At 44.0% G+C, this 13,143-nt stretch overlaps 1 protein-coding gene across 1 annotated transcript in view; it reads right to left on the bottom strand.

Annotated features, from left to right (window-relative positions):
• Window positions 1-6,198: 6,198 nt before the first annotated feature.
• LOC104995216 (major allergen I polypeptide chain 2-like) overlaps window positions 6,199-13,143 on the bottom strand; it is a 40,105-nt gene continuing 33,160 nt past the window's right edge. Inside the window, exon 3 of the mRNA XM_010848961.1 lies at window positions 6,199-6,300. Within this exon, the coding sequence (XP_010847263.1) occupies window positions 6,199-6,300 (102 nt within the window). The remainder of the gene's footprint in view (window positions 6,301-13,143) is intronic.

Below are 13,143 nucleotides of genomic sequence, written 5' to 3'. Positions count from 1 at the left end.
TTTCAATGATCCAGCAGATGTTGGCAATTTGATCTCTGGTTCCTCTGCCTTTTCTAAAACCAGCTGGAAGTTCACGGTTCATGTAATGCTGAAGCCTGGCTTGGAGAATTTTGAGCATTACTTTACTAGCATGTGAGATGAGTGCAATTGTGTGGTAGTTTCAGCATTCTTTGGCATTGCCTTTCTTTGGGATTGGAATGAAAACTGACCTTTGCCAGTCCTGCGGCCACTGCTGAGTTTTCCAAATTTGCTGGCATATTGAGTGCAGCACTTTCACAGCATCATCTTTCAGGATTTGAAATAGCTCAACTGGAATTCCATCACCTCCACTAGCTTTGTTTGTAGTGATGCTTTCTAAGGCCCACTTGACTTCACATTCCAGGATGTCTGGCTCTAGGTCAGTGATCACACCATTGTGATTATCTGGGTCGTGAAGCTCTTTTTTGTACAGTTCTTCTGTGTATTCTTGCCACATCTTCTTAATATCTTCTGCTTCTGTTAGGTCCATACCATTTCTGTCCTTTATCAAGCCCATCTTTGCGTGAAATGTTCTCTTGGTACCTTTAATTTTCTTGAAGAGATCTCTAGTCTTTCCCATTCTGTTGTTTTCCTCTATGTCTTTGCATTGATCACTGAGGAAGGCTTTCTTATTTCTTTTGCTCTTCTTTGGAACTCATTCAGATGCTTATTATATCTTTCCTTTTCTCCTTTGCTTTTTGCTTCTCTTCTTTTCACAGCTATTTATAAGGCCTCCCCAGACAGACATTTTTCTTTTTTGCATTTCTTTTCCATGGGGATGGTCTTGATCCCTGTCTCCTGTACAATGTCACGAACCTCAGTCCATAGCTCATCAGTCACTCTATCTATCAGATCTAGTCCCTTAAATCTATTTCTCACTTCCACTGTATAATCATAAGGGATTTGATTTAATCCCTTTAAACATTAATGATTAATCAAATCATTAATGTTTACTTATTTATTATTTGGCTGTGCCACATCTTAATTGGAGTATGTGGGATCTTCCATCTTCACTGCATGTGTGGGATCTAGTTCCCTGATCAGAGATCCATCCTGGGTCCCTGCATTGGGAGCATGGAGTCCCGGTCACTGGGCCACCAGGGAAGCTCTTGATTGCAGTCGTTTAGTTCCAAATCTCTTACTGATCATAATACATTTGAGACTTGTTCACGTTGTTCCATGTGTCAACAGGTTCTATTTTTTAAAATATACATAGATATTCATCGCAGCTTTATTTATAACATTCCAAATTGAAAAGTAACTCTTATAGCCCTACTCGGAGAAGGCAATGGCAACCCACTACAGTACTCTTGCCTGGAAAATCCCATGGATGCGGGGCCTGGTGGGCTGCAGTCCATGGGGTCGCTAGGAGTCGGACACGACTGAGCAACTTCACTTTCACTTTTCACTTTCATGCAATGGAGAAGGAAATGGCAACCCACTCCAGTGTTCTTGCCTGGAGAATCCCAGGGACGGGGGAGCCTGGTGGGCTGCCATCTTTGGGGTCGCACAGAGTCAGACATGACTGAAGTGACTTAGCAGCATAGCCCTACTGTTTGGGTGGATAAACAAATTAAGCTATACCAATACAATGGAACATTGCTCATAGATAAGACAAATAAATTACTGATACATGCAATAATAAGGCATTTACATTGGTTTTTTGTTTCTTCCTTTAAATTGTTGCATAAATTCAATTGTAGGAATGTGGCGTGCTTTGTTTACCTATTCACCAGCTGAAGGACACTTAGGGAGTTTTCTAGTTTTGATAAACTGATCTGAAAAAAGGGGCCATAAGCATCATGGGCAGGTTTTAAAAGAAAACTAATTTTCATTTCTTTTGATTGTAAACCTAGGAAGGAGATTTCTGGATCATAAGATAACAGTTAAGATCAATTTCATAAGAATAAAATGTCTTTCAAAAAATGCTCTTGGTATTTTCATTGAGACTACATTAAGCAAATGGCTATTTGTAAGGGGAAATGACATTCTTATTCCACTGAAAATTCCCCTTGAATTGTCCACTGATTTATTTAAATTTTGTGGATATTTACCCCCCAAGAAAATCTTAGAGCTTTCTTTAAAAAGTATACATTAGTTCAATGAATGCTTACTGAGGGTCAATTCTGGGCTTGCAATGTTTTAGTAATGGGCTTGGAGATTTAAATATGAAACTTATAAAGTGAAGATGAAGTGGGATGGTATCACTGAGAAAGTGAACATACATGAGAAACAGAAGAGATGAAAGAGAATGACCCTTGATATAGGATACAGCCTTGAGAACCTGAGAAGGATCTTCCAGTAAAACAGGAGAAAAATGAGAAACTGTGATGTCATGAAAGTCAAACTGAAAGAAAAACTGAAGGGTGGAGGAGAAATAAGCTGTGACAAATGAATAATTAAACATTAGAATTATGGCAATTAAATCATTACTCCACGTAAATCCACAGGAAACAGCTCTGCAGATCCATTGTTTTAATGTTTGCTCATTTTCCTCAACAGTATTTTTTAAAAATCCATTCCCTCTTCAAGATTCAATAAACTGTTCTTATTGTATCTTAAACTATCTTTGACTCTATAAACAGGTTTTCTTTTCTCTCATAATGACCATCTATTTAATCCTTGACTACAACTGGATTATTTATGGAGACTAATACTTCTGTTGTAATACCTGGTAAGAACAATCCTCCTTACAGTTCCTATTGATCTCAATTTTTTTGGTTGACTTCAAGAATTCAGTTTTCTGGGTCAACATTAAGTTACCTTCATTAGAACAAGGATTAATTTAGACATATTTGGGAATAGCTTAAATTCTAGGATATCAATTCATCTCATAGAAAAATACAATTTAGTCCTTAATCTGTTCAATTTTTATTTTGTACTTTTCAACAACATTTTAGACATCTTTATTATGACTGGAAGACTTAACACTAAGTCTGGCAGAGCATCCAGCCCTTGGTATATGTTTTTGTTTTGTTTTATTTTAATTGGAGGCTAATTACTTTACAATATTGTGGTGGTTTTTGCCATATATTCACATGAATCAGCCATGGGTGTACATGTGTTCCCCATCCTGACACTCCCTCCCACCTCCCTTCCCATCCCCTCCCTCAGGGGCATTGCAGTGCACCAGACCTGAGTACCCTGCCTCATGCATCGAACCTGGACTGGAGATCTATTTCACATATGCCAATATACATGTTTCAATGCTATTCTCTCAAATCATCCCACCCTTGCCTTCTCCCACAAAGTCCAACACTCTGTTCTTTACATCTGTGTCTCTTTTGCTGTCTCACATACAGGGTCATTGGTACCATCTTTCTAAATTCCATATATATGCATTAGTATACTGTATTGGTGTTTTTCTTTCTGACTTACTTCACTCTGTATAATAGGCTCCAGTTTCATCCACCTCATTAGAGCTGATTCAAATGCATTCTTTTTAATAGCTCAGTAATACTCCATTGTGTATATGTACACAGCTTTCTTATCCATTCCTCTGCCGATGGACATCTAGGTTGCTTCCACGTCCTGGCTATTGTAAACAGTGCTGCTATGACACTGGAGTACACGCGTTTCTTTCAATTCTGGTTTCCTCGGTGTGTATGCCCAGCACTGGGATTGCTGGGTCATATGGCAGTTCTATGTCCAACTTTTTAAGGAATCTACACATTGTTCTCCATAGTGGCAGTACTAGTTTGCATTCCCACCAACAGTGTAAGAGGGTTCCTTTTTCTCCGCACACTCTCCAGCATTCAAGTTGTAGAAAGAGCGAAAGTGAATTTAAAGGCCTAAACTCAGGTAGCAGGTCAAAGAAGAGCCAGGACTCAAGGCCCTCACCGCTTACCCCAAATCCAAACTTCAGCTCCCAGAATGTGACCTGATTTCACCTGCTCGGCCAGAAGGTAGAGACATTTTACCAGTAGTGCCACTCTTTTTGTGGGTCATGCTAAGAGTAATCTGACAAAGGCCTAGATGCTAGGATAAAAGCTAGTCCTTTCTTTGTACCTTCACAAATGTCCTACTGGTAATGCAGCTGCCTATTTCATGCTCTTAGAACTAGGCTGGGGCATTCGGGACACTCAGTCATGTGGTACATCCTGTAATTCACACTTCACAGCATGAGATGTTTCCACAGAAACAACATTCCCACTGGGGTAGCTTCTTCCATCCACTCCCTTCCTCCTGGTCCAAGACTTCCTGGGGGTCCTGGTCCCCATGGCAGAACCCAGGAACAACAGTGTCCCTGAAAACAAAAGGTCTGGCTCCTCAAAAGTCACCCACCTAACTGCCGGGGTCCAGCCCCAGAGGATCCAGGGAATTCGAAGCGGGAACGGCATCGGCAATCAGGATACCATAGAATTAAAGATATAAAGAGTGGTTAAATAAGGATAGCTCAGTAGGAAAATTCAGTGGAGAAAAGAGGCTGAATAACTTGGTTTACGTGGAAAGCCAATAAAATTCCAGACAAGGAATCTGTGTCACCTACGTAGGCCAGAGGCGTCCTCCTGTTCTCCCGAAGGACAGGAGACACTAAGGCCTCCCCGGTCAGATCATAGAAGCCCAGGCATAATTAGAAGGCTTGACGAGCCTCCACATTCCAGATGGGAATTCAGCCAGAAGGTGAGAGAAAGAAGCACATGGGGAGACAAGTCTTTCCAGGAACTGATCCCATTCTTTATTTTCCAGGGTCTGCTTTCATACACAGAGATGTAATACAAAAGTTACATGGGGTCAGCAGTCCTGACTTTTATCAAAATCAGGTGCTTCATACAAATGTATACAAAGGTCTTAGGCGTGTTACATCATCTTCTGGCCAGGGGGCCTGCTAACAATTTATGACCCTCTCCTTGTGACAGTGGTCAGTCAACCGGAACACTTATTTCTCTAGGAGTGATTATTCTTAAAACAGACACCACCTTCTGAAGACACCAGAATGGTTACATTCTTATAGGATGAGGGTGCAGTGGGTTTTAATTAAGGAAAGAATTTGCTTAGCCTAAGGTCTAACGTGATTAATATCAAAGGTTAATACTTATTTCTTCTATATATTCATTAATGTGTATAAGGGGCAAGGGATATGGAGATGTAGCAAACATTGGCTCAACAAATGAAAAACCCTTCACCAATACAATTTTTAATCAGCCCACTATACTACACTAATAATTTCCTAACTTCTCAAAAGAATCTGTTTTTAGAAGGTTTAAAGCATCTCGTGCCTCTCACAGTTGGGAGGCTGTGAACAATCACATGTTCATGTTCATGTTCATTGTTCACGGACAAGCCTGTCAGGCAGGCTAGAGAACCTTCAGAGGAGTTTGTAGGTTGAAACACTCCTGTCACGCCCAGGAATCATTATTAACTGGAGCTCTAAGTTAACTCCTTCTCCGAAAGAGGTGGTGGGGGACAGCCCCCCATAAAGTCAGAGGCGTAGGTGAGAGCACAAAGTAGTAAAGTAGGCAGACTCTGGTTTTGGGGGTAGATGCTCGAGAATTTCCAGGGGAACTTCTGAGGCTCGATCCCGCCTTTGCGTATGTCAAGCCTCCTTCCTCATGACCTTTGCCATAGGCGGAGTTCCTCACGCTGGCTCCCAGCACCTAACAATTAGAAAATGGTGAATGCCACTGGGAGGAAGAGGGGACCTGTTACAAGCTTGCTCAGGGCATCTCCTGAGTCACTCATCAATAACTGAAAGGACACTTAAAGGGCTGGAGGCTCCGCCACCATGCTAAAGACCAGAGTGAGGTATGCTATCTGTGGCCACAAACAACAGCTTTATCCTTCCAGGCCTGTGATGGCAAGGGTTACCTATATCTTCTTTTGCTTAATCTTCATACACAGCCCCTATTTATCAGATGACAGAATGACTTGAGAAAGTTACAATAAACCTGCCCATGGTTCCATAGTTTGTCAGGACAGGACCTAAGTTTACCTCGTTCTGTCTGATCCCAGTCCCCATATCCCCACAGTAACCACATGGGTCACTCTCACCATCACCCAAGACCTCCTGCTTCACGTCCTCCCCACAGCAGACACTGGGCACACTGAGCAAAGCTGCAGTGATTTTATTAGAGTAAGCCTGACAGAGACCACATGGGTGGGACAGGTGTCAGGATTCCAGCTTCAGTTGAGAAGAACAGGGCAGCACATGGAGTGCAGACCAGGCATCACTGGCAAAGTTTATTGCACCAAAGAGACCTCATTGAGAATTATTCCAAAAACACTGCTCAGCACCAAGGATACCTGATAGCCATTGCAATCGTTGTCAGAGATGATGGAACCCTGGCAGGGAGTAGGAGGAGGAGGGACAACAACTGAGCCCACAGCAGGGCTATCTTGTCTCCTGAGAATCACCTCACCCTCCGGGATTCAGACCCCTCCCCAGAAGAACCTCTTCTCACAGACCCACCATTGAAAGGGGGCTGCCATCAGGCACCAAGGGGAGGATGGCTCCCTAACAGCACAGGCAGAGGTGTCAGGAGGGAGACTAGCCACCAGCAACACCGGGAGGGAGAGGAGAAGACAAGGGTCAACAGGGCACAGCCAAGACTAGTCCTGAAGGCGGAGCAAGGTGCTGGAGCCTGGGTTTGGGTCACACCTCCTGCCTCTGAGCCTCTTCTGTCAGGTGTGCTTGGTGGACTAATGTACATGCAGGAGTCATAAACAAACCCAATTCTCTGCTTGCTCCTATTAGTGCATGAAACTCTGCTCACAGAAAACCTCTGAGCCTCTTCTGTCAGGTGTGCTTGGTGGACTAATGTACATGCAGGAGTCATAAACAAACCCAATGCTCTGCTTGCTCCTATTAGTGCATGAAACTCTGCTCACAGAAAACCTCTCCTTTTGAACAATCAACAACTTGAGGAAAATGTGTTGATACAGACTCTCCAAAATCTCCACTATTGTTTGACAGGAACTATAAAGGAAAGATGGCTCTTCGGGAGATACACTGCTAGCCAAGGTGAGCAGTCACAAGTACCCAGAAGCCTCCTCAGGAGCCTCAGGCACCAAAACACCACAGTGGAAATTCAGGCTTGTAAACACAGAGACCGTGTCAGTGGAAATGGGACTCTGAGCCAGAGCAATGGTCCACAGAGTGGGAACAAGAGGAGGTGATGAAACCTTACAAAGCCAGGGAGTCCCATGCTGGAAAGAGACTCGAAAGCCAGGGGCTCCTTTTCAATATTCCTAAAGTAGAACTGACATGACTCCTACATATGTGTGAGCTGAAAGCTTCCTTTCCTGCCAAGCATTAAAATTCTACTGCTCCAATGCTAGTTCCACTGAGGAAAAAAACAATCACCTGTCCCACCACACTTGACCTCGCAACCCTATTTTGTGTGTGAGTTGATTCGCATGCTGTGGGCATATTTGGCAACAACACAGGCTGGATGTGTACATGGACTGCACTCGCATATTACAGGTGCTGCAGGGTGGAGCAAAGGTTTATGTGCTTCTTTGCTTATAGCTCTTGTCTGTCACATATCCCATGACTGCATGATCTATTCCCATGTGGCATACCACACTATGCATGTGAGTGGGCAGGGCAGAGTCAGGGTCAGGAGAGTAAATTACCACAATTTGTGCGATATGCAGCTTGGCATTAAATCTCATTGAAGCAATCTTGGATTTTTTTCCAAAGCCTGCCTTCATCAGTAGCATCAACCAAATCCAATGTTGAGTTCAACAATGTTTCATTTCCAACTAACACCAGAAAGCAGAGCATAAAAGGCAGGGCAGGCTTCTACTGAAGGAAAGACAAAAAACATCTTGTCAAAAGAATAACCAGAGTAGGAGGTTCCTGTTTGCACCAATTGATAGAAACTAACATATTCAAAGCTTCCAGACTCACCTCCCACAGAGACCCGGCCTCTCCCAGGACTGCTAACATCCCAGACTTAAAATCTCCTCAGCAGAGGTAGCAACAAGCGGGGCGAGGCCTGGAGACCCCTCTGGCCTTGACCACCATCCCCGGGCATATCAGCCTTCTTCCTCCCTCCCAATGAGCACCAATACCCCCAACAAAATATTCCCCAGGGTTTGCACAGCTAATGATCCTTCCAGCTCTACACCACTCTCTCCATTAAAGACTGAAAGCCCCAGGGAATTTGTGAAGGACTCCTGGACACTGATCTGCCACCCGCCCTCGGATCTGCCCCTAGAAGTAGCTAGGACAGGACTGTGGAGGATGCAGTGAGATGGCATGGGGCAAGGATCAGGAGGACCATCTGGACCCTCCATGCTACCCTCAATTGTCTTGAAGGTCAGCTCTCTGGTCATCAGCAGGGCCAGCACAAGCAGTGCTCCCTTCATCATGGCGGTAGCTGGCCTGCGCTGCTCAGGGCAGAGTTTCTGCTGCTTTATAGACCACTAGCTCCCCAAGCAGAGCCCACATCCCCCCCAGGAGGACCACAGGCCTGTGGCCAGTAACCTGAAACAGGTGGCTCCCTTGGACCTTAGGGTGTTTACTTGGAAGCCCATCCTGCTCTGAGAACAGTGCTCAGGGAGAACTTGTGATAGCATCTTTGCCAAAGTTCAAGTGGAGCTGACATTTCTAAGTGACTCCATTTGGAGCCAAGTGCTCTGTTGTCCCAGCCCCAACCATCACCTGTTTTCCTGGTCATCCTTCCCCCTATCCTGGCTCTGATGGAACAATCTCCCAAAAAAGCAGATGGAATCACAGGAGGGCCAAGGACAGGTGTACACCATTCTCAGGTAGAAAAAAGGTCATCCAGAATCCTCCCTTTTATCCAAAGCTCAAGTCCTGGGGATAAGAATGGGGAGTTGAGTCCATACTGATACAAACAAATGATTAAGTAAATAAATGAGGACTTCCCTGGTGGTCCAGTAGTTAAGAATCTGCCCTCCAATGCAGCAGTAATTGGTTCAAACCCTGGTCAGGGAACTAAGCCCCCACCTGCGCTGGGGCAACTAAAAACCTTCCTGCTGCAACTAGAGAGAACGTGCTCTGCAAAGAGAAGGCCCACACACCACACAAAGACCCAGCCCATTTAAACAAAACTAAACTAAAATAATGTGGGTGAAGAGACTATAGTTCCTTACTGGAACATCCCTAATAACAGAGCTAGATTATGCCCTCAAGAATGGAGAACATACTGCCCTGCACTCCCTGAGCATGGGCTTGACTTAGTAACTCATCTCCAAAGAAAAGAGGAGGGGAGGAGAAGGGGGAAATAGTGCACGTCTAACAAACACAGAGTTAATCAATAGTCAAAGCTGACACACTCAGTGGTAAGACACACCGCTGTCACGTGTACCCTGATGTAAGGAGACAGGAAGGGTGTTTCACCTCTGTGGTGTCTTCCTCAAAACCCAAAGTCTAAACCCCACTTTCTGCAATGCTCAGTTGCTTCAGTCGTGTCCCACTCTTTGTGACCCCATGGACTGTAGCCCATGAGGCTCCTGTGTCCATGGGTTTCTCCAGGCAAGAGAGAGCTGCTATTTCTTCCTCCACTCTACATTTGTCTGCTATACAACAGCAGACAAATTCAGCTTTGAGGTCCTTCTACCATCCCTAGCCAGTCCTCCTGGGACGGCCAAGGCCATGACAGACCCATAAGAGACCCTTAAAGCTTAGGCAGTCCAGGGCCCTAAGCAGTCCAGGGCCCTTTAAGGAGGAGGTGAACACTCTTCCCTCATGCTTTCCTTAAGCCTTGTGCAACAATGTATCTCACCCAAGAACTGGCCATTCTTTATGTCCAGAACCTGTGAACAGGGAAATGTTCTTCTGACCCTCTACCTTGAAGATTATAATTGTAACAAAGCTTGCCAGGGAACCTGTTACTCAAGATGTACCCCTGATTACACAGCAACTGTATATCTCACCCAGAGAAGTTGTAGGGAACCATTCTCCCTCGCAGGACCCGTGCTCTCTGGCCAATCTTGTGCTGAAGTTATCTCAGGATGTATGCCTTCAGAAAGGGTCTGGTGGAACTCTTACACCCTTCAGGTATTCTATTTATCTGTTCTCACCAGCCAGTTGAGAAATATATAATGCCATGCTTAAAATAGTGAAGGTGGGTACTCTTTCTACCCCCTTCTTATGTCCATGTCAGAAGCATTCTCTGTCCTGTCATTTTAAATAAAAATCTTTGCTGCACAAAGCTTTGAGTTACTGAAACTGTGTCTTTGGTCCTGGAGTCAACTCTTCTTCGGAGACCACGAACTCAGCACCAAACACCATATGTGTAGGCTATTACAAGGAGAGAATGAGGGACTCCACAGAGCAGAGGACACTGGAGACACATGACAATTAATTCAGTGTATGTAGGTTGTGGGTTGAATTCTGAAATCCAAAAAGCATCTAATGGACAACCTGGTGAAATAAAAATAATATGTGAGGTTAAGTTAGAAATAATGCTCCAAAGTTGCTTATCAGTTTTGACAAATATTTTCAACTCTTCCATTAATCTAAAATTATTCCAAAGTAAAATTTTATTGAAAAACAACTTGACACAAGTTCAAAGTGGTACTCTATGACAACTTACAGGAGTGTAATTGGGTGGGACATGGGGGGAGGTTCAAGAGGCAAGAGACATATGTATGCTTACAGCTGAATCATCTTGTATGGCAAAAGCCAACATAATATTGTAAAGTAACTATCCTCCAATTAAAAATACATTTTAAAAAACAACTGGCATTAGGAAAGGGCTACACATGCTGTATTCCATTGACTCTGACCATGTCTTCACCCTGAAGTCACCAAATGTCCCCACAATCCGGGGACGTCTCAGAGGATCCTGTGGCACCCTTGGAAGGACACTGGGCTGGATCCCTAGCAGCTACCTATAACTCAGCACTCCAAGCCCTGACTCATCTCCTCACAGGCTGCAGAGGGCATTGGGGGCAGTGTCTTCTGAAGGACAGGAGGCATGGGATACATGGACAGGGGTCCCACCACACAGAAGTCCTGCCGCCAAAGACAAAGAGCCAGCATGTGCAGCCTGGGCCTTGGGGTGTTCACCTTCCTGACCAGGAACCTTTGAGACACATCTGCAGCTACCTGAGCCCCTCATGGGGTGACCTTCAGGGCAGTGGCACCCAGGCAACAGGAGCCATGGCGAGGAAGGGCTCCATGGAGGTCAGCTGACACTGCAGCTCAGTACTCGGTGCCTCTTTGCCAAGAGCAGTTACTGGATGTGAATCCTATTTGGTATAGGGTTCTGACTGTGGTCACACCTTGTGTCTCAACTTCATATCAGGTCTCCAGTAAACCTGAAGGTAACTCAGAGAAAGAACAGCCAGGTGCCTCCAGCCAAAAGCTACTTGATTCTGATCAAATATTTTAAATGTTTACCTTATTTATTTAATCCCAGGCAATATTCATAAGCACATCTATAGTAAATAGAACTAAAAATATTATTGTTTATTGACTCCATGGAAATGGAATATTCCTGCCATTATTCTAACAAACACTGTGCAACATCTACCGAATGCTGGGCCCTCTCCAATCCTGGGGATGCTGCAGCACACAGCACAGCGCTCGCTCTCCTGCAGCTCTTCATCACCTAAGAGGGAGTGAAAGACAGTGACCCCATGGGAAGAGGCACTCTGGGTGAAAATGAAGCAGGGGAAGAAGACAGAGGGCCTTGGGGGGAAGATGGAGGCAGAATGCTTTGATAGGAGTTCTCAAGTGTCTGGGGAAATCTTCCCTGTGATACTCAAAGACACCTGAGGATGAGGGAATGAATCATGCAGCCACTGGAGGAAGAACCTTCCAGGCTGGGAGGGGTCCATGTGCAGAGTCCCTGCTGCAGGAGCACACTTGGTCAAGTCAAGAAGCAGACAGGAGGCACTGAGGGAGGGGAGAAAGGCAGGGATGAGTTCACAGAGGCAGCAGCAGTGCAGGCGTGGTTGTGCAACTGGCCCAGAGATTGTGGCCTAGAAGGGGCTTGGCTTTTCCTCAAGTGGAGAAGGAAAGGAAATAGTGGAAACAATACAGAGACACTCAAGAGTAGAAAGAGGCTGCAGAAAATGGATGGACCTAGAGACTGTCATACTGAGTGATATAACTTAGAGTAACAAAAACATAACATGTCTTACATGAGGAATCTGAAAAGACATGATACAAATGACCTTATTTGCAAAACAGAAACTCACAGATTTAGAGAACAAACTATTGTTGCTGGGGATAAGGATAGGGGGAAAGGATATTAGAAGTTTTGAATGAACAGGTGCACCCTACTATATTTAGAACAGATAACCAAAAAGGTCCAGCTGCATAAGCGCAAGGAACTCTACTCAATAATATGTGGAAGCCTGAATAAAATTCTTCAGCCAGTTAGGACTGCACACTACAACAGTGATAGTAACCACTAGCAGAATAATTTCAATAGCCAAAAAAAATTTATGCATAATCTTATTTTTCATAAAAGAATAAGAAGTTCAAACAGGTATTATTCAAGAATAGCCATTTCTTTTGCATGTGAGTCACCAAAAATGAACGGTCTTAAAACTTGCTAGAAATTCTTGGAGGCTTTTGAAATAATAATTCAACCTACCTAAGAACTGTAAAAATATACCTTCATTTTGTTTCTCTTTCATGGCTTATTTTGGATTGATATTCTCAGCTGTCAGTAAAGTGTCTTTTACTTCAGCACTGTTATTTTATTTCTTCATGTACATGAGTGCTTGTAAAGTCCACACTTGAAGGTATTGTACTCCTTCCCAAGATAAACTGCTATAAATCTGTAGATTCTTTAAGGTTCACATTTACCTCAGGAAACTCACTCTAGTATGGTGGGTTTTTTGTTTGTTTGTTTGTTTTGCATTCAATTCCCAATTGGTAAATATTTCCTTACACTGATAAGCTAGTACCTAATTCACAGTTTGCTAAATGAGCTATAGATAAGGTAGCTAAATTTTGGAAAGAAAGGCAGAAAGCAGACAGGCCCGGTAAGCTCTGAATTAGTAATGAGGTCACTATTCCTCACAGAACAATAAGAGAATCTCAAGAGGGAGGGAAGTATTTTGGCTCAAGTTAGAAAGGGTGGGGCCATGTACATATCATGTTTCACAGGGACAGTGCCTGTTTTACAAGCAATTTCAGCAGAATGTTACTCTGTTTTCCACCACACTCCGTCTACCTCAGAGTCTGCCAACATT

Source organism: Bison bison, unplaced genomic scaffold (assembly GCF_000754665.1).
Source record: "Bison bison bison isolate TAMUID 2011002044 unplaced genomic scaffold, Bison_UMD1.0 scf7180017864280, whole genome shotgun sequence".
Lineage (NCBI taxonomy): Eukaryota > Metazoa > Chordata > Mammalia > Artiodactyla > Bovidae > Bison > Bison bison.
Note: the sequence above shows the minus strand (reverse complement) of the source record. Positions and strands in the feature narration are given on the sequence as shown.